Here is a 22,550-nt window from a genome sequence, read left to right on the forward strand (position 1 = left end):
GTACGAGGGCCTTTCACTGTTGTGGCCTCTTCCGTTGCGGAGCACAGGCTCCGGACGCGCAGGCTCAGCGGCCATGGCTCACCGGCCCAGCCGCTCCGTGGCACGTGGGATCTTCCCGGACCGGGGCACAAACCCGTGTCCCCTGCATCGGCAGGCGGACTCTCAACCACTGCGCCACCATGGAAGCCCGTTAATTATTTTTTTAAAAAGAACATTTATTGTATGTCAGATTCTGGATATGGTGTTTTGTGTGTCTTTCTCTCCTGTTTAGCATTTAACACCTTTTCCGGGAGAGTAGGTATTAGTATTATTCCCACTTTTTAGATGTTCAAAGAGGTCAAGAGACTTGACCAAAGACTCACTGGCAACTGGGGGTTGGGGAGAACCATTTTGAAATCTGGAAGGTCTGCCGCCCCTTTTCTGGTCAGGCTGTAACCCAGAGCTGGGTTTAAACAGCCTAGAAGGCAGTGAAGCAGGACAAATTCTGGGCTTCACTTCACCAGGCTCTGCTGCCAGGCAGATGTGTGACCTTAGGTATTTGGACTGCAGTGGCCTCTACCCTGAAGAGAAGATCTTTCCACCGCAAACCAGATGATCCTCGAGGCCTGGTGATCCACGTGCTGCAGGGCCCAGTTTTGACCATTTTTCAAACCGCTGTTGCTGGAGGAAGCCAGCTGACTACCACGCCCTCTTTGGAATTTACCAGGCCGGCCGGTTTCAGTATCTGTATGCTTATCAAGGTGCAAAACATATTAACACAGAGCCTGGCCCTGAGGGCACCTAGGTTTCCCCACACCGCCCCCAGAGTCCACTGTAGGAGAACTGGGGAAGAATCCTGGGTGTTTATTGTTAATTACATCTCGCTGGTGGGGAGAGGCTCTTGACAGCGTTCAAAGTGGGGTTCTCCTAGACGCTGCAGACCCAGGGCAGGTTTTCTCCGGAACGCGCGTCCGGGTGTCCGCGGCGGGGTGGAGGCGGAGAAGAGGGCGCAGGAGATACAGCCACAGCGAACTCACGCAACCCCGCACGCCCCCCCCTCCCGCTGCGCATCCTGCGGCGCCGGCCTCCGCGGAGGAAGGCGAGGCACAGTGGCGGCCGCAGGCTAGGCACGGGTTGCGGGCCCAGGTGCTACCGCGGGTGCTTCCTACGTCCCCACCTCCTGCCCCCGGGCTACTGGCCTGTCCCCGCCCCTCCGCCTGTCTGCAGGTGAAGCAGCCAAGGCCGCTGAGTAGGTGCGTGGAGATGATCTCACCCGCGCGCTCCGCGCCAGGAGGAGGAGGAGCGGGAGCAAATCCAACTTCCGGGTAGTGAAGCCGCAAGCCACCGGCATCTTGCTTTTTCTTCCCCCCTCCCCCCACCGTACCCCTCGCCTCTCCCTCCTTCCTTTTATTCGCGGCCCCACCTGCCAAAATGAACAGCTCGGACGAGGAGAAGCAGCTGCAGCTCATCTCCAGTCTGAAGGAGCAAGGTAGGCGGGCGTGTGGCCGCCAGGTGCGGGCAGCCGCGGCCCATGGGCGGGGACGGCTCCAGGGCGCTGGCTTTGCGGTGGTGGAAGCTGGGTGGGAGGTGCTGCGGCCGTCGTAGTCACTCACCCCCAGTAGATCCGTCACCCGTGGAGAAGCATTCTCCGCGCCCCGCGCGCTTTGGCGAGCTCGGGGCAGAGGGTAACGTGCTTTGCTTGTGCCTGGGAGTGTCGTGCCCTGCAGGGCGGGAAGCGCTACCCTTTGGTCGCTTTAGCCGGCCATGGGGGTTGAGGGGAAGGGCCAGGGATTTGGCGGGGACAAGGTCCTACGGTACCACCGTACACGCGGGGGAAGCCAGTGGGGCTGGTTATTTTGGAGAGGCGGCCGTTTAGGCAGCTCTGCTGGCCTCGCTCCCTGGCCTTGCCCCCCCGCCCCCCTTGCACATTGGCGCCTGCGGCGCTGCTTGACAGCCTTTCCGAGCTTTCCATTCTGGTTTGGCCTAGTTCCTCTTTCCTTAGCAGCGAGGATTTGCAGGCCGTGGTGTGTTTTATCGCTTCCCATTTTTAGCAATTTATTTGTCAGTGAGGCAACACCCTGCCTGTGCGGGGCTTCTTGAATTAGGACTTGGCTCTGATTCGCAGGAAAGCCATGTACATGCATTTCTGCATTGCCTGGTAACTAGATAAAGAACTGTTTTAATCAGTGATTTTCATCACTTAACCACACTTCTGAACAAAGCCAAATTAAGATCATGTGTGAACCTAACACTTTTTAAATTTAAAATTATTATTACCCTGACCAAAGGTGGCCTTAGAATATGGGTCAAGAAAGAGGAGCCATGCAGATTTAGGAAGTAAAAATGTGTCGGAACATATGTTTTTCTGAATAACTTACATGGCCGTATAGTGGAAGGGGCCCCATTCTGTGGCTAATCCTGGTGTTTAATCCCAGCTCTTTCACTTCTCTTGACTTAACTCACCAGCTCTGTGAACTTGGAAGAGTCTGTACCCTTCCGTGGGTCTTACGGTTAAGCAAGCCTGACCTGACTAGGTACAAGAGCTAAACCAGATGATTTTATGAGGTCTGTCCAGTACTGTAACCTGTTGCTCCTTGAGACCACAAACATACCATTCATAAGGGTATTTTGATTCCTCTGGAGTCCACACTCCTGGAAACAAATCTCAACATGACTGTTTAGTAACTATGTGACCTTGAGGAAATTATCAATATTTGACCTTTCAAAAATGGACAGAACACATTCCTCTGTGGTATCTAGCATCTAGAAAGTGCTGGATAAATATTAATGGCTTTTGCCTTCCCAGTACCATCAACTCCCATTCTAGATTAGTCTAAGGTCATAAAGTCACAAGAATCAGTGAATCTAGTGGGTGGGCAACATGCCTTTATCTGGAATTTCTCAAGTGTTTTAGTGAAGGGCTGGATTTTATTAGTATTTTATTCCTAATAACACTACCCCCCCCACCCAACATAAAGACTCTTAATTCATATTCTAGACGGTTGGAGCTTTCATTATTGGTAATATCTGTCAGTGGATACCAGATCTTTTGATGGATGGTCAGTTTTCAAATAATGTTAAAATTTAAAATTTCACTTCTTTTCATTATGTTTATAATTTCCAGGATAATTTAACAATGCAGATAATCCACAAGTTATTTATATTTGATTTTGGAACACATCTCTATCTCTGTGTTGGATTTGAGACTTGAGAAAAATGGACAATTCTTAAGTTTCTGGTTCTCCAGTTATGTTGGAAAACAAACAATCCACACATTAGTATTTTTAGAGGATATATTGCCTCAATTTTGGGCATGTCAAAGGCAATAGAACAGTTAGACTTTGAAATTTGTGTTTCTTAAAGAGTATACGTTTTTTTTAGGATATTGAGTCTGGCTACACAGGTGTTGGGGTTTTTATCAGCCCATGGTGTAATTTTTATACATTTCAAAATTGGGGTATTTGTCAGTGAATCGTAGACTGTGATAGCAAGTGACTTATTTCAAGAGTATTTAATTGTTGTTTAACCTACGGAACTAACTGGGAAGCTAGGGATTTGAGGTGGAAAACCTGGCAACTAGGTGTTTGGGCTCTTACCGATATTATGATCAATTTTGTAAGCCGGTGTGTGTGATTTATTTTTAAAAGTAGACAGTACTTTTTACAGCCTGTTAACATTGTGACTAATTCCACTACTATTTAATGTGAACAAGAAGAACCATTATTGATTAAATACTCTGTTTTTCTTTTTTTAGGCTGAGTAAACCTATTCATTTACTCCTTTGACAAATACCAGGTACCTGTCATATGTGAGGCCCATGTGCTGGGCACTGGGGGAAGAGATGGTGAACCAGACAGACAAGTTTATTGTCTAGTAGACAGTCATTAATCAAATAATCATACAAATCAGTTTGTACAATTAAAATTTTTTTTCTAGGGTAGATTTTTAGAAATGGAATTGTTAGCTTAGAGGGCATATACGTATAAAGTTTTGCTAGGCATTGCAAAAGTGCCCCCCTCCCCAGACGGCTGTACCAGTTCACATTCCCCCCAGAAGTGTCCATTTTCCCATGCATGGGTCAACAGTGACCAACAGCAGTCTTTACTAATTTGACAGCCTGACAGTTTGCTTAATTTTTGCCAATCTGATGAACAAAAATGGTACCTTTAAAAAATCTGTTTGACCTGGTAATTAGTGAGGTTTGAAATCTTTTTACATGTTTATTGGCCATTTAGGTTGAATCATATCGTTTCTTCCCTAGTGTATTTTAAGTCAAAAATTTGAACCCATTCCCCAGGAGGGTGTGCAGAAGGAAGGTTGCCATCAGCTCTAAATGGCAAAGCTGACAGCAGCCTCCCCTAATGTGAAGTCATTAGTGGTGTGGTGAATAAGGTTGCTTTTGACAAAAGTTGTGAAGTGTAATGACGGAGTCTGTCATAATATGAACAATCTCTAATTTATACTTAACATTCCCTAAGCTCTATGTCTTATAAATCACACCCACTTCTGAATTACTTCAAAACATTGTATGTTCCCTTCTAGTGAATGGTATAATTAGCTATATTATGTCTTTCTAGAAAGTTATATTATGTCCCTTTAAAAAAAATTAGCCAGTGTGCGATTGCTTATGTTCAAGCAGATGTTGAGGTAATGAGGTAATTCTCCTTTTGTCTTTTTTGCAGCTTTATTTTATTGGACTGATTGACATCTTTAATGCACTGAGAAATGGCAACTTGCGATACTATTTCCAATGCATATTTCCTAGCTTACTAAAGTGGACATTTTCCTTACAAAACATAATACAATGTTCAGAATTCTGTTGGGAAATGATAGACTTAGCTTAGAATTTGTTTAAGGTACATGATTTTCTTTGTATTTCATTCAGCCCACATGCATTGAATATTCATAGCCAGGCACTGTGCTAGGCCTCAGAGATATAGAGATGGAAAAAACCTTGTCCGTGCTGGTGAGGAGTTCCTAGTTTAGAGATCGTGGTAGAGTGTCTAACTGGCTTCATTTGGGTCATGTGTGTAAAGTCCTTTGGCCAGGGAAGGGCAGGGCACCTTGATTGGCAGCCTCCACAAGGACCAACGGATTGGAGTAGTCCAAAGAACGATGGTGTGCCACTACCAGAAGGGGGGATGCAGGCTAGGAAGACACAAACAGCAGACGTCCACTAAACTGTCATCATCGTAATGCCATGTTATTTGGATCTTGTTGAGGAAGTTTTGAAGAGAATGACTGTCTAATGTAAGACCAAAACAACAACAACAAACAAGTTATGGGCTGTTCTTGGACTGACACAATTAAAAATGGTAAGATAATTGGTTTTAAAGCAAGGTAACCTTCTTTCATCTTGAGAGTTGGTATCATTTTCTCCAAGATTACTGAGCTAGTGCTTAAGGTTCACATGGAAATTTAGTCAAGTTTATTCTTAGAGCAGAGTTAGTTATTAAAAGAGGCTTCCAGTGTTCCCTTGGCTTCCAGGCTAGAAAGTAGCTAGAGCATTATTTTGACAAAACGGTCTGAAACTGTTGTCTACCACAGTGACCCTATTTATCTGGAAAAGCTGAAGCATTGTCAATCTCGGGTCCATACAAAGTCAGTCAGTAGAAAGCCATTTGGGACTAAATGGTTGCCTTGGTGTCAGGTGCAAACACCACTGTTTTCCAAGTGTGGTCCAGGGGCCAACTGTATCTGAACAGCCAGGGTACATATGTACTTACTTAGTTACCTCTGAAGAGGCTGGTAGATTTATATTTCTTCATCTGGTTACATTTTTGTAAGATTTATATTTAAAAGTTTTTGCTTTTAGAACAAAGTATTACATAGATCGAGAAAACTGCACAGAATACAAATGAACATCTCAGTGAATTATTTTTAAAAAGCAAGTATGTTTCTAACAACGCTTAAATCAGAACATTTCCAGAAGCCCCTTCATCCCCCCTCCAATCACTATCCCCTTCCTCTTCCCAAAGATATCCAATGCCACCAAAGATAAATTTTGCAAGTTTCTGAAATGTACATAAACGGAATCATACAGTGTGTATTATTTGCTTCTGTCCTCTTTCACTCATTATGTGTGTGAGATTTATCGGTATTGTCGCATGTAGTTATAGTTCATTTGTTTGCATTGCTGAGTAGTATTCCACTGTATGAACATACCAAAAAAATTTAAGCTAATATAGTGGAGATCAGGGGTCAGCAGACGTTTTCTGTAAATGGCAGAGATAAGTATTTTAGGCTTTGTGGGCCATATGATTTTTGTAAACCAGAGTATTAAAAATGCATTTTCCTAAAGTTGGTGAGCCACTGCCAAAGAGTCCCCAGTTGGGGTGACCCTCTGTGACATGGACATTCAGCATGGCCTGAGGAACTACAACTTCTAGTCAGAATTTCACTATTCACCTAACACTGCCATTAGGTAGATCAGTCTTACTTTTGTTTTTTTTTTTAAAAATTAAATTAGGGCTTCCCTGGTGGCGCAGTGGTTGAGAATCCGCCTGCCGATACAGGAGACACGGGTTCGTGCCCCGGTCCGGGAAGATCCCACATGCCGCGGAGCGGCTGGGCCTGTGAACCATGGCCGCTGAGCCTGCGCGTCCGCAGCCTGTGCTCCGCAATGGGAGAGGCCACAACAGTGAGAGGCCCACATACCAAAAAAAAAAAAAAAAAAAAAAAAAAAAATTAAATTAAAAAATAGACATATGCTTACAGAAGAAAAAAGTATATGGAGTAAAAAGTACAATTACCTGTTCCTTCCAACGCATTATTTCTCAATCTTTATTTCATTATACTTTCCAAAGGAGTCTTTTTAGACATTTTTTCCCCTAATCACTTCCCCTCCCCATGAAATTTGAATACCACAGATAACATTCTGCATCTTTTTGTGTACTGTGATCCTTTGGAGAGCTACAAGCCATTGTCATATCTAATACTTTTTTCCTCTTTGAGGGTGACCCGTTGATAATGCATGTTCTAACCCCATGTCCATTTCTCAAAGTTATCTACTGTTAACCTTTTGTTGTATTTCCTTCTGGAAATTGTGTTTGTATGTACATATATATTTGTCAGTTAATATATATTATAGAATTCATACCAGTAGATATAGAGTTAAACCTTTAAAAATTGATTGCATAATGTTCCCTGTGTGGATCTCCCACAGTGTAGTTAATGTCCTCTGGAAAACAAACTTCGGTATTTCTATTTTTTTTTTATTAAAAATAATGCTTCTGGCAATAGAGAAGAGTTGGAGACATCGGTATGAACTCATGGTTAGCTTAATATAGATAGATACTGATGGTTACGTATAGAAATATTTACAGATGTGTATATATGTATTGGGTTAGTATACAGACATTTATTTCCTTGCTCTTTCAGCTGAGAGCCTAGGTGTACCAGTAGCAGTGAGCACGTCTAGCTCCAGAACATGGCTTGTAATACCATTCTCCAGTAAAAGGAACAGGGCTCCTGGGAGAAATGGCTGATTCTAGGGCTGGAGTGACTGGGGCAGGATATATACAAGATGAGCCTGAAGTATCTTGTAGTTACTAGAAAGTAAGGAAGTGCTCAAAAAAATGAGCGCACAATGATGGGGAAATGTCAAAGAGATATAAGAACCTACTGAAAGAACTTCCAATGGCCAAAGATGGAACAATTTGAACAACAAAATACTGGATTGTAACCCAGAGTTTAAAATAGATATTCATGAGTCCATACTGGTATAAATAAATGAGAAGAGACACATCTTCCATGCAGAACAGTTCCAAATAATTTATGTATCCTCCCTCTCAAAGGGCCCTGGAGCATAATGCCCTGCTCTGTAAGTGTGGGGTGTGCGTAGTGACTTCCTTCCAAAGAGAGGACAGTGTGAAAAGGGGGGTTAATAGTAACTTTAAAGTGGAGAAACCTGACAGACATTACCTCCGTTAGGTGATCTAGGTCAACTTCAATAGTGATTTAAGTCATGTTGATAATATGTACCTTTGATGTGAGATGATGAAAATGGCACTTCACCTCTGTGGTCCTCCCCTAAAAGCCTATAGCCCCAGTCTCATCATGAGGAAAACATCCCAGGTTGGGGAACATTTTACAAAATATCTGATCAGTTATATCAAAGTTATCAAAAACAAGGAAAGTCTGAGAAACTTATCACAGCCTGGAGGTGTCTAAGGAGACATGACAACTAAGTAGAATGTGGTATCTGGTTGGGATACTGGAACAAAAATAAATCATTAGGTAAAAACTAAGGAAATAAGATAATGTATGGACTTTAGTTCGTAATAATGTGTCAGTATTGGTCCTTTAATTGAAATAAATGTACCATACTAATGTAAGATGTTAATAATAGGAGAAACTGGATGTAGGGTATATGGGAGTTCTACTATAGGTGTAGTTTTGCTATGAATCTAAAGTTTATAAAACCAAAATTTATTCAAAACAGTAATGCTGCTTACATCCTTTGTACACATATATCTCTGGTAAGTGCATCTGTAGGAAAAATTCTCAGAAGTGGAATTGTTAGATCCAAAAAGTATGTCTATTTTAAACTTTGTTGTGCTGTAGATTTTATTCTGTAGAGCTGTTAACACAGCCAAGCTTTGCTTTAAAATGTAGAAGGAACACTGCTTTTTTCTCTGCTTCCCATGTTGGCTAAGCATTTTATTTCATTTATTTTTTATCGATGTATCTAAGCATTGTAAACATTAAAGCACGAGTTCTGAAATTTTTGTTTGGTGCAGTGAACAGTAATATAGTAGGATCCTTTTCGTTACTTGATTCTATCTCAAATCCTCTATGGCACAAATCAGGGTATGATTCTGAGATTGAGATTATATATATATATCTCTCTCTCAATATATGTGTATGTACATATACATACACACATGTATATATATATATATATTTGTTTGTTTTAAATACGGCTTTGAGGAGCAGTTTTAGATTACAGAAAAATTGAGCAGAAGGTACAGAGACTATTCCCTCATCTCCCCCCTCCCTGCCCCCATTTTCCCTTATTATTATCATCTTGCATTAGTGTGGTACAGGTCTTAGAATTGATGAGCCAATATTGATACATTATTATTAACTGAAGTCTGTAGTTAACATTAGGGTTTATTCTTTATGTTGTACATTCCATGGGTTTTGACAGATGTATGACATGTACCCATCGTTACATTATCAAACAGAATAATTTCACGGCTCCAAAAATTTCCTCTGTTCTACCTGTTCATCCCTCTCACCTTACCCTGGAACTCCTGGCAACTACTGATCTTTTTACTGGCTCCGTAGTTTTGCTTTTTCCATAATGTTACATAGTTGTAATTGTACAGAGTATAGCATTTTTAGATTGGCTTCTTGCATGTAGCAATGTGCATTTAGGCTTTCTACATGTCTATTGTGCTTGACGGCTCATTTGTTTCTCTTTATCACTGAATCGTACTCCATTGTATAGATACAGTTGTTAGTTTATCCATTCACTTGTTGGTGAACATCACGGTTGCTTCCAAGTTTTGGCAGTTAGTAATAAAACTGCTATAAACATTCATGTAGTGGTAGGGTATGGGGGAAGGGAATAGTCCTGTGACAGGGTCTCTGTCTTTAAGTGAGCCTGTGCCCCAGAGCTGTGACTTTCACCAGTGCTTCTCAGTTCCAGTTTTCCCTGTCCGTGGGACAAGAAGGCTACAAGGTGCTGGAGTTGGTTATTACCTTCCCTTTAATCTGTTAGGCTCTAATAAATCATTTCTCTTGAAGGAAGGTCTTGTTATAAAGAACAGAATGCTCTGGGCATATTTCGTGATGGCTACTTTTCCCCTCCCCTGCCAGAAACAGTAGGGAAATTTTCTCAGTATTCGCTGTGAGGACCTGGTAGTACTCCTGGAGTTAAAACTCAAAAAAGTGTCGGGGCTTCTTAAGATCGGCCCACGCCCTGGAGTTTTTAACTCTCAAACTTGTTGGAACTGAGCCTCTAGCAATTTGTTAATTACAGTTTAGATATTTTTCCCTATCTTGGCACGTGAGGGTGTTTCTGCACCTTGGCTTCTGCTCCAATAAGTTGTGATCCTCTGTATCTGTCTGAGTGTATCTCTAATTTTTGGAGTAGTGATTTGCCCTGTGACTTCAGTTCTCTCATGGATCCAAGAAGAGTTGTTGATTTTCAGTTTGTTCAGCTTTTTTTTGTTGTTGTGAGGACCAGAGTGTCGGCTTACAAGCTCCTTACATGCCAGACCAGAAACCAGACTTATATACGTATTTTAAAGTTCTCAGTTTCCTTCCTTTCTGTTGGTTAACTTGAAGTCATTAATATAGTTTGTTGAGATTACTTCTTAAGCATCATTAAATCGTTAACACTGTACTGTGTGTTCTATCAGGTAAAGAGTGAATTTCAGGTTTGCTGTAATTTCTTTTTAGGTATGAAATCTCTCACCTTTGTTTTTTGATTGGGTTTTCCAGCAGTGTTTCCCTGGCTTTTCTAATGCATTAATTAACAACTGAGGTATAAACGACTTCTCTTTCTATTCTGGCTTTAAGAGCAGGACCTACTGGGATGTGTGCAGAAGTGAATAATGTCCTAATTGAACATTATCTGTTATGACTTATGTCTCATACCCCATTAGTAAGAGATGTTTCAAGGCTCCATGAGCCTCAAAGATGTAAACTCAGTGGATGAGAATATACATTAGAAGATCTCATGAGGCAGTGTTTTTCTGGTTATATTTGATGGCTATTTAAAGCTTCATTTTTATTAAGTATCTTGTTGTAACATATGATTTAAGAGGCCCTTTTAATATGGGGAGGAAAGTATGTGCTCTTTCATGATTTGTTCATGTGAAGACCTAGATCCATTCTTCCTCCTTCCTGAATTTAGCACACATTTATCAAGTGCCTACTACATGTCAGGCATTGTGCTAGAAGAGGGCATCTGGATGCATAAAGACATCGTCTTCAACCTAGAGGCGTACCTCTGGTCTAGTGCTTTAGCACGTTGCCGTTGCACACGGTAGTACTCATAAATGTTTTGTACATGGATGACCTTTCGGATCAGTAGACTGGTTCTGCTTCCATCATTCCTTACTGTGGGATTTGACTTTTCTATGCACTTGTGTCTTCACTTTTAAAGGGGAGATGTTAATATTTGGCTTAATTGCTCTACATCACACATTTGTATGAACCACTCATTCATTCAACATAGGCATAGACCCTGTGCTTTGTGTTCTGCTGAGTGTAAGGTGTATAGCAAGGAACTGAGTGGGAGACAAGACAAGGAAACAGACCTGTGTTCAGACAACTTATAATGTTGCATGTAGATGCTCCAGCAGAGATCTATGAACAGTGTACTTTGGTAGTATATTAGAAATATAAATGCTGATTTTTGCCCCCATTATATGGGGAGAGTTTCTTAGAAGAAATGACAGTTGAACTGCATTGAAAAGGAGGAGGTAGGGGAGATGCGGAAGGGAAGACCTTGCAGGCCGAGGGGAAAATATTTGTAAAGACACTTGGGTATGAAAGGACTCAGAGGGTTTAGGGAAGCATTGGGACTTTGGATGTGATAGAGTGAGTGTGGTCTCTGACTGGGGAGAGGAGAGGAGAGTGGGGTTCCCAGGGTGTGAAGCTAACATCTTTGGTGGCTTTTAAACAAGAGAATGAAATAACCAGGTTTCTTTGTTACAGTGCTAACTAGTATCTACCTTGTAAAGAATGAACTTGGCGTAGAGGGAAGCTAGAGGCTAGATGAGAGGGTTTTGCTATTATTGAGGGTCAGAAATAGGACAGAGATACTGGCGATAGAGAAAGGGCAGATTGGAGAGACATTTTGAGATCTGAGCAGTTGATGATCCTTTGGTGGTGGGGGAAAGTGGAAAATCAAGGGTGATCCTGAGGTACTAGCTTGAGAACTAGGTAGATGATAGCCTGTATACAGGAAGTAAGAGGTTTGGGTGAAATGGAATTGATGAGTTCACTTTCTAACACGTTGAGTGTGAGGTACTTGTAGGGTATGGGGACAGAGGTGTCCAGAACTGTACTGTTCAGTGGAACTTTCAGCTGTGATGGAAGTGTTCTGTGTCCACTGTCCACAGTGGTAGCGACTAGCCACATGTAGCTATCGAGCACCTGAAATGTGGTCAGAGCAGCTGAAGAGCTGAATTTTAAATTTTATTTAATTTTAATTAATGTAAATGTAAGTAGCCATACGTGGCTAGTGGCTGCCATATTTGACAGTGCAGGTCTAGACAGTGTTGGTTGGAAATACTGATCTGGAGCCAATGCTAGGATAGGGTGGTTAAGCTTCCTGGGTCTGAGAGGTTTCCAGGGGCACCGGACTCTAAAATGCTAAAGCTGCAAAAGGCCCAGGCAAGTTGATTGTTGCTCACCCTCGCCGGAGGTGTTATTGGCCTGTAATTCTGAACTTTAGTTGTCATGTTTCTCAAACAACTAAGTCTACTCAGCTGCTTCCTGGGATGGCTATGTCATGGTTTGCACCTTGTAAAGAAAATTCTCTTTCTTGGCATTAGCGGGTTAGAATATAGAACCAGCATGATTCTTGAAGCACATGCTTTGCCTGATATTCTCCTTGTTTTCTCCACATTTTGCTTTTTCTTCCATTCTGTACTCCTGTGTAGTGAGTCCCATCTTTGGCTGCACATTAAAATTACCTGGGGTGCTTACCTCTTAAAGAAATACGGATGTCCAAGGTTCACCTAGTTAAATCAGAATCTTGGGTTGGGAGTGAGTGGAGAGGAGGCTAGAGAGCTGTAGGATTTAAAAGCTCCCCTGGTGATTCTAATGTACAGCCAGGATTGAAAAGTACAACTTCAGACATGCTTCCGCTTCTTTGCCACCTTCTTTTTTTTTTTTACTACACCAAACTACAGTTGATCTTTAACCCTCTCTCTCCTCCCTTTCTTTGGTGGCAGGCGGTAGTACTTAGGATTTCAGAGATTTTCGGCTCTGCCATCTTTCAGGCCATGTATCACCGAAGCAAGCCTGAGACCGAAGGCATTAGGGAGCAGCCTAATCTCTTGTCATGCTCACAGATTTGACATACCTTGCTGTATAAGTAATGATAACCTTTGTTTAACATGTATTCAACATTTAATATGCCTAAGCACTCTTGTTGCATGTTAGCTCACCTACTCTTAATAAGAACACTATGAGAGATGTACAGTTATTATTCCTATTTTCCAGATGAGGAATCTGAGACACAGAGAGTAACCAGTTTGCCCAAGGTACCTGGCTAAGTTAAGTGCTTGGGCTGCACTTTTAAATTGCTGTGCTGTGTGACTTTACAGTATAGTGAAATATGCTGTATCTGTAAATGCAAGGGATGAAGTCTTCCCAAGCTGCAGATGTCTTTCACATGACAGAGAATTGGTCAAAATCATTTCTTCTTTTTTTATTGAGTAATTCAAAATTCGGAGGATCTCTCTCATCAAATCACTTGAGTTGCACAGCTCATGTTAAAAAGTTTTGATACTGTGAGCCAGTTGTGAAACGATAAGGCTTTCTCTGTGACCCTTCGGCATTGCCAAAAAAGAAGGATCTGCATAACATAGGTCATTATAGTTTTTACCAGTTTTGCTAAAGATGCGGTTATACATGTTTTCACTATGATATGTGTGTATGTGAATATTGTTTAGGGCAGTAAGCTTGGTTTTTTTTAATTCAAAGAAATAAAAATATAAGTAAATATTTTTCGTTTATGCCCAATTCCCCGACTGCCCCTTCCCACTACCAAATGGTTGAATTCTTCCCATACTTGGCTTAATTTTTTTTTTTTAAGTTGCTTACAGTCACAGAAAGATATTTTCTGTGGTTTCCATTAAGATATGATAGGTAAAGGGTTCATAACTAATGCTTTTCATAAAGACCCAGTAATTGGGAGTCTGCAGTGTTTCGCCTGGATTCTGTTGGCATTATAATGGAAGAACAGTATCAGTATTTTGAAAAAGGCCTTCATAGCCGTTATGTGATGCTTTAAATAGAAAAAAAAAATTCTTACTGTCTTTTTTTTTGTATGTCTGTAAAGTAGGTCATCAGGAAGAGTGGTAGATCAGTTTTGATTTTTCAGCTTTATCTAAATATACTTTTAAATGTGAAGTAAACTAAAGCAAAGTCTCTCAATAAAGTATTTATTTTTAAAATCCTACTTGATGCTTTTCTCCTGTTTCCCACCCTGTTTTAAATTTATGTATTTATTTATTTATTTCTGGCTGTGTTGGGTCTTCGTTTCTGCGCGAGGGCTTTCTCCAGTTGCGGCGAGCGGGGGCCACTCTTCATCGCGGTGCGCGGGCCTCTCACTATCGCGGCCTCTTGTTGCGGGAGCACAGGCTCCAGACGCACAGGCTCAGTAGTTGTGGCTCACGGGCCCAGTTGCTCCGCGGCATGTGGGATCTTCCCAGACCAGGGCTTGAACCCGTGTCCCCTGCATTGGCAGGCGGATTCTCAACCACTGCGCCACCAGGAAAGCCCCCAAGTATTTATTTTTTGAAACAATATTAGATATAGTAATAAGATTTGGGACCATGACCATGGACTGCCTAATGATGTAAGTGCGTATTTTTAGAATCTCTTAGTTCATGTTTCTTTTTGTTAGAAAAAGGAGGGGGAGGGACATTTTATTGAATTTTCAGAACCGAGGACAATTTATTTCATACTCATTGGTTGGGGTTTGTCTGATGGAGGCTGATAAGGAGCTGGTGTGCAGAGGGCTTCATCCTGTGATCAATCAACTCTTTTCTGTTGAAACTGTAATTATTTTTAAAAGGGCTGTATCTTTACATCTATACATTTAGCTATCTTATGGGCTATCTAATTTTCAAAGATTAGAAAATTTTTTCAAAAAAAAGATTCTTTTTTGAGTGTGGCTTCAATAAAATGTCCATTAATTCTTATTTAGATGGTTATGAAGTGCTGATAAAACTTTGGGCCATTGACAGTATAGTCTCATAAATATTTGTTTATTTGAATTAGATTTTAAGATTTCTGTCCGGTCATCATAGTAACTATTCTAAACCCTTCAGATCACTGTTGAAAGGAACAGCATATACTTTACCATCTGAATTGTTTTGGCGGTATTCTCTGCTCCGGTGGTTAGAATCATACACTTTAGAATTAATGACCAGATTATCTGGAATGTTCTTGAAACCACTGGTTTCAAATTTTTAATTAGTATCTTCAGGTTCTTCATAGAAGTAGGAAGCTCTGTTGGTCTTTTTTTTTTTAAGAAAAACTTAGCTTTTTGTAGATAAATCCCAATGAAATTTTTAAAAGTAAAAGTATAAAAATCCAAACTTGATTATTGACTGGCTCTCTGGTGCCAGTCAAAATGCTGGTCTGGGAGTGGGCAGCAGTTCTGCTGGGTCCACCTTAGACATTCTGCTCCATCATTAGTCCTAAATCAGCCTCTTTCTTCCCACCATACACTCTAAATGGCACATTCTCAACTGTGAGGCTATCTAAAAATGGTGCTTTGGCTAAGAGATGAATGTGGGAGTTCAGCTTGCTTTTCTGGCAGTGGAGGATTTTAAGTAGAAAACTGCTGCTTTTCCCACATAGCTGGAAATAGTTCCAGATAATTCACATCTTTTTCTAATTTAGTGAAATGAATCTGGCTGGGATCTGGTCACGGCTTGGTGGTTGATGATCTTGCAGTGCCTGAAAATAGTTGTTCTTAGCTGAATGCTCATAGCAGAAACTTTCCCCTGTGGATAAAGAAGATAAGTGACATTGAGTTTATTTTCTGGGGGCCAATCTTAAATAAACCCGTGATTACAGCACCACAGACTAATCTTGCTGGAAGGAACTCCAGGGACACCAACCTGTCTCCTTTCACAAGTGCTGAACATCAAAAGATGAGAAGCGACTTGTCATAGGCACTTAGGGCTCATAGGTCTTTCTAATAACCCAGGAGAACTGAAATTCGGCTCCGTGGGCTCACATCTGCTCTGGTCTCTTCTTCTTCCTTATTCTTAAAAGCAGGAGCCCTTCTTCCGTGGCCTCTTCTCCACCCCACCCAGAACCTTGTAAATAGACAATAGGGGTTAGTTGGGTTCCCAGGTTTTCCCATAGTAAACTTTTGATAGCATTATAACATTGCTTTCCTTTTTTTCTTTCAGCAATAGGTGAATATGAAGACCTCAGAGCAGAGAACCAGAAGACAAAGGAGAAGGTTTGTACTTTACCCTTTCTTTCCTCTCTTACTTGTGTAAAAGCCTAGACAGCATGGTGCATTGTTCTGCCACCAATTTCAGTGAAATGCGAATGAGAGTTTTTTTTTTAAATTTCTTTTCTCCTGCATGTGTGGTTCAGGCTAATATCAACTCCAGGCTCCAGATGGTAAAGAATAGCAGGCATGCCACAGTGGGCGCTGCTCTGGGAGATTAACTACACGGCTAAATGTGCAGCAAGGCACCAAGCCAAGCAACTCAGGCCCCCAAGAATTGTACTTTTTCCAGCAGTCAGATTTGGGATTCTAGTGATGGAATTGAAGGCCTGAGACATTTACCTTTTGGGTTGAGACACATTAGATCTGGAGAGAGCTCTTTGGAATTAGTCATTGGTGTTTAGCTCAAATGCTTCCATAAACCCTTTGTATGTTTGCTTCCTCTAAGTATATGAATAATCTATTGGAAGTTGAAAAACACCCATTGTGAAGATGGTGAAGCGTGGTGAATATTTTTCTGGGCTCTGGCAGTTTTATTTTTTAACGGTTAAATAATTAAATTCTACTTACCTTTATGTCCCTGGACATATCCATTTAAGATTCATGAGTGTTTTTTTTTTTTTTTTAACATCTTTATTGGAGTATAATTGCTTTACAATGGTGTGTTAGTTTCTCCTTTACAACAAAGTGAATCAGTTATACATATACATATGTCCCCATATCTCTTCCCTCTTGCGTCTCCCTCCCACCGTCCCTATCCCACCCCTCTAGGTGGTCACAAACCACCTAGGTGATCTCCCTGTGCTATGCAGCTGCTTCCCACTAGCTATCTATTTTACATTTGGTAGTGTGTATGTGTCCCTGCCACTCTCTCACTTCGTCCCAGCTTACCCTTCCCCCTCCCCATATCCTTAAGTCCATGCTCTAGTAGGTCTGTGTTTTATTCCCGTCCTACCCCTAGGCTCTTCATGACATTTTTTTTCTTAGATTCCATATATATGTGTTAGCATACGGTATTTATTTTTCTCCTTCTGACTTACTTCACTCATGAGTGTTTTTTTAACATATATCTTTTTTTCCCTATAAGTTTAGGGAAGGCACATACAGAAGGAAAGGCTAAAAAAAGTAGAGGGACAGTGTAGAAAATGAAAAGGAGAGAGAGGGGGAACTGTCCATTATTGTTATTTAGATATAAATGAAGTTTATTTTAAAAATTTAAAATTTCTATTTTTAGAAATTTGTTTGATAGACCAGATATTTCAAAGCATAACATCCGTGGTGGAAAATTAATAAGACAGGTGCTTCGTGGTTATTAAAGAAGGTACTCATCATTGCAGTAAATTATGCAACCTTGTCTTTAAAATTTCAGAGTAAGAGCTGTAATGAAAATTGGCAGTGAGCTAAATATTTGTAAAACTTGTGGCATGTTTGTGCATATTTATTGAACTCTTAAGAATCATATTTAACTTTTTTACTTGTATTGATTTGCCACCTATATAGATGTTGGTGTGGTGGTATTAATGGTGAGTCCTCTAGTTCAAAGCACATTATAATAGATTTTTAGATCGTTATTTTTCACCCACGTTTTGTGCTTCTTTGCTCATTTGTGAATAAATCTTTGGTTTATTTTTGAAATAAAATTTTATTTAAAAATTTATTTATATTTGAAATTTTAAGTGTCTTCCCTTCCTTTCACTCGGCAATTCAGGGAATGGTAGGTGGGGTGATGAGAATATCTGTGATAGAAGGTGGCTGGTACATGCGTCTCTAATATGGTAAGGAGATCACAGAAAACAGTTGGACAAGATTTCTAATTCTAACATCATAACCACACAAAATCACAGATGTCCCGAGGATGCCAACAGGTGGGGAGTATATGCTTAGATCTTGGGTCCCTGATGTCCCATAATTTTAAAGCAAAGCTAATGGGTGAAGCTTATGTCAGATAGCTTGAGCCTTTTTCCCTAAGATACCTAACCATCTTCCAGCTCTAGGAGAAGGAGCCAAGAGTCAATTGAGTCTCTTCCATATATGTTCCTGGTCCAAGGGGGGAAGAGCAAAACAAGTTGTAAGGGTTAATTCAGGAGAACTCTTTGGTTTAACCTGGAAGATAGGAGGAGGGAAAGCAAACAAGTGTCTTCATTTGATGAAGAAAGAAGGATATAGAAGAATGTGAATAACATGAGGAAAAAGAATAATTTTTTTGTTTTTTCTTATCCTTCCTTAATCCTTGCTTACTTGTAGACCTAGCATTGCCCTAAAAATAGTAGATGTTCTATAAACATCCGTTATTAGTGAGGATGATGGTTGTTTAACTGCGAGCCATTTTCTGAAGTGAGTTTTTATGCGAACCATCTGTTACACAAGTGAATTGTAGGTAAGATGCATTTGGCAAAAGAAGGGTTAAAAATTACCTTACGGGGCTTCCCTGGTGGCGCAGTGGTTGAGAGTCCGCCTGCCGATGCAGGGGATACGGGTTCGCGCCCCGGTCCGGGAAGATCCCACATGCCGCAGAGCGGCTGGGCCCGTGAGCCTTGGCTGCTGAGCCTGCGCATCCGGAGCCTGTGCTCCGCAATGGGAGAGGCCACAACAGTGAGAGGCCCGCATACTGCAAAAAAAAAAAAAAAATTACCTTAGCCCATTACCTGTTTACATGTTTCTCTACACAGAGTCCTTATACTTTTGTAACATCTGTATTGACCTGCTTCTGTACTTATTCTTTAAAAATAACTATTAACAGAAGTGGGAAGGAAAGAAATGAAAGCAACATGGAATGCTGTGTGGTTGGGTAAAACAAAATAGGATGGTTTTAAGTTTACCGCACTCTGTTTATCTTGTGTTAAAAGACTAGTAGGCTTATTACTGCAGATTTTTCCCCGAAAGGGGGACTGTATTACAAAGGAGGGGAACCTATAATAAGAGCCTTTTTAACGCAGCACAGAATGAGTAAAAGCAGCTTTAGTTCTGGAGGTGGTAAATGGAGAACACCATTTTCTCTGGCAGAGCACTCTCCTGTGCCTGCCTGTGTGAACTTTGTCCAGTCCACATCAGCAAATATTCATGGCCATTCTTACCTCGTGACCCCAAACGAGCTCAGTTAAACCAGTCAGGGATAGGAATCTAAAGTAAGAGTCTTTTGCCAGAGTTAATTTGATGTGGGGAAATTTTGCAGAAGCGTAAGCGACCAGAAAAACAAACGGCAAGTTTCTTCCTTCTGTATGTCCACATTAAGTCTAACCATCTTTGTTGTCAGGTCATGAACCTTATCAATGGGAAGAGAGAGTGGATGTGATTCCTTTGGGTAGATCTTTTTATGCCATGTTTAGAATCTCTGTTGAGACAAGTGGTAGGACAAGAATTTCCTCAGAACAGGTGGTTGCTTAAGAGACTGTTTTTTTAAGAAGCTACTGCGGGTCATGTACATTCCCTTATCTCCCTTATCTGATGCTCCAGACAACCCTGTGCCAGCTCTATTTCACAGGAAACAGGACCTCAGGGCTTAACAGAGTCTAGATTCAGACAGGGTATCCTGACCAAAAATACTCATTTTGAAGCAGGTAAACCTAGGGGGTCCAATTGACTTTTTCCACAAAGGCCTTGGTTTTATTCTTAATTTTTTATTGTTAGCCCATGAATTTTCCACAGCAAATTATCAGACTCAATACTTTTCTGGATCGTTTGTCTTCATCATCTATTGCTTTGTATTTAAAAACAAAGTTAAATATCAAATCAATCTTACATCAGAAAAATTCTCGCGTGCGTGTGCCTCTGTGTGTGTGTGTGTGTGTGTGTGAGCACGCGCGCATGCACATGTGTATAGATTCATTCCAAGGGTAAGAGTAGGAGATTTGGGAGGGTGGGCCAGTGTTTTAATGATCTTTTCCTCTGCAGTTCTCCCTTTTTAAAAACAATATAATGCTGATCATTTTGTAGTTCCTCTCCCGTTGCGGAGCACAGGCTCCGGACGCGCAGGCTCAGCGGCCATGGCTCACGGGCCCAGCCGCTCCGCGGCACGTGGGATCTTCCCGGACCGGGGCACGAACCCGCGTCCCCTGCATCGGCAGGCGGACTCTCAACCACTGCGCCACCAGGGAAGCCACATTCTGTAGTTTTTATCAATGACTTTTGAGGATGGAATCAGGATCTGAGTTGAGAAGGAAAACTTTTTGCTGAATGCCTTCTGAGTACTGGGATATAAAGAAAAATATACGAAGGTCCCACTCTAGAATAAAACTACTCTAATGAGGGACACAGGCAAGTTGACAAATAACTGTGATAAATTGTACATATAAGTGAATGCTTATAGTTTGGGGGTGGGATGGGAAAAGAACAAAAAGACAAGATTCCTACTCAATTCCATGTGACTAACTCTTATCTCTTAATGCTTGGATTAAAAGTCGCTTACTTTTTTTTCAAAGTCTTCTTTCACAAGCAGAATTGTCGCCTCTTTGTAATGAAACATCTGCATATTTCTTATGTGCTTATCACATTTTATCAACCAAAATTCATTATCAAAATATTATATAGGGTACATGTAAGATATCTGGGTTGGATTAAAGTGTAAAAGCTTCAGTTTTGTTTTTTTTAGACATCAAGATAGGTGGAGATTATGGAAAGGGTGCTACTTATTTTTTGCCTAGTTTCTAAATAGCATTATCAACAATATGTTAAAAAGTGAGAAGGCCTATCACACTGAAGTCAACAACCCTTCCAAATTATTTTGGGGGTAAAGAAAAATAGAGGACTTGTATATTTTGAAGTCAACCAAAGGAAGTTTTACTCTGCTTGTGAAGCAATCATCATATTTAAATGTGTTAGTCATGCTTCTACAATTGAAGGGCATTCTCTTATGACTCATTCAGGATCTTTGTCATAGCTGTTTGTGGTTTTTTTCCTATATGGGGGGTGGGCAAAGCTTTTTTGAGCTTTTAATGGAATAGCTTTCACATTTCTCAGAGTGGTGGGGGCAGTGTGGAGTGTGCATAAAAAGAAGGAAATCTGTAGAATAGAAGAATGTCTGCCTTTGAACAGTAAGTATTTATGTTTAATTCTATGTTCCGGGATAGAGTTTTGAAATGAATAAATGTTTAAGTGGCTGATTAGAAGTCGTTTGGGTGAGCTACTGTAACACTGCATCAGGCGGTTCTGTCAGCTTGCCAGGAACAATGAATGAAAAGGGAATGAGACAGACACTTTCCAAGACTTAGGTTTCAAGAAGCAAGATAGATGATACTGTTTGCATCTTGGCTCAGTTGTCTATTGTTAAAATTTCTTCATCTTTTGTCAATTTCAGAGGTGAAGGTCCCAAAGTATTTTATTTAAAAAAAATCAGTAAAGAAGCCACTTTAAAGAGCAAGATATGCATCCATTATGCTAACTGTTCATGCATAATACATTCACATACATGCAGTTTCTTTAGAGCAGAGTGGCAAGTGGTTGTGCCAGAGAAAAAGTAATTACTTAGCAGTTTGAAAGTGAAAATGAGTCTCTTATTAACAGCAATCTATCCAGAAACAAAGAGCAAGGATCTCTGTTCTGATGACATGTGTTTCCATCTAACACACAATACCTAGAATTTGGAGAATGCTGCAAGACAGCTTTAGGGGACAGCTACTACTTTATTGCCTGTGAAAATTGGAGGGAAAGAACTTTGAATTGGAAGAAAGAACACTACCAAAAGAGAAAGAGAGTGAAAAGAATTCCATCCTAGTGGGAATGATTTGATTTATTGTGTTCTTTAAGGATAAGCACAGCTGAGTTCTAGCCAAACTTACATAGGTGGAACAATAGAATTGTTGATTTTTACTAAAAATGATTTGATGGTCCTTGAACTGCATCACCAAATATTCTAAAACAGGTAAATATGCACAATTCTGATGCTATGCCTGTTTAAACTTTTTTTTTTTTTTTTTTTTTTTTGCGGTATGCGGGCCTCTCACTGTTGTGTCCTCTCCTGTTGCGGAGCGCAGGCTCAGTTGCCATGGCTCACGGGCCCAGCCGGTGCACGGCATGTGGGATCTTCCCGGACCGGGGCACGAACCCGTGTCCCCTGCATTGGCAGGTGGACTCCCAACCACTGCGCCACCAGGGAAGCCCCTGTTTAAACTTTTAAATATTGTAACTGGACATAAAAGGAATGAAGTTCAAGACAAATAAGAAAAATATGGGGTGGAGTGGAGACCTTTTCGGACTTCACGTTGTAGCCTCTGCTGTATGTTCCTGTAGTGCGGTACTTCTCTCATTGTGGCAAGTGTTCTTATGAATCGCTTGTTTCATCATTGATCTTTCTTGGTTGATCATAAGTTTTGTGAGAGCACATTGCCTATTATGTTCCCCACTGTATTTTCTCTGCTTAACGTAGCACCTGTGTGAATCATTTGTTCAGTACTTGGAGGAAGGAAATAAC

General features: G+C 41.0%; 1 protein-coding gene across 5 annotated transcripts in view; it reads left to right on the top strand.

Moving 5' to 3' along the window:
- Positions 1–813: 813 nt before the first annotated feature.
- The window catches only part of SHTN1 (shootin 1), a 103,513-nt gene continuing 81,776 nt past the window's right edge, over positions 814–22,550 (top strand). Inside the window, exons 1-2 of one of the 5 annotated variants that reach the window (XM_067024575.1) lie at positions 814–1,468; positions 16,098–16,150. In XM_067024575.1, the coding sequence (XP_066880676.1) occupies positions 1,411–1,468; positions 16,098–16,150 (111 nt within the window). In that variant the 5' untranslated portion in view covers positions 814–1,410. Of the gene's footprint in view, positions 1,469–1,618; positions 1,665–16,097; positions 16,151–21,000; positions 21,175–22,550 lie in introns of those variants that run through there. The other 4 variants (XM_059051718.2, XM_067024574.1, XM_067024573.1 and 1 more) reach the window with 4 other exon arrangements.

This window comes from Kogia breviceps, chromosome 2 (assembly GCF_026419965.1).
Source record: "Kogia breviceps isolate mKogBre1 chromosome 2, mKogBre1 haplotype 1, whole genome shotgun sequence".
Lineage (NCBI taxonomy): Eukaryota > Metazoa > Chordata > Mammalia > Artiodactyla > Physeteridae > Kogia > Kogia breviceps.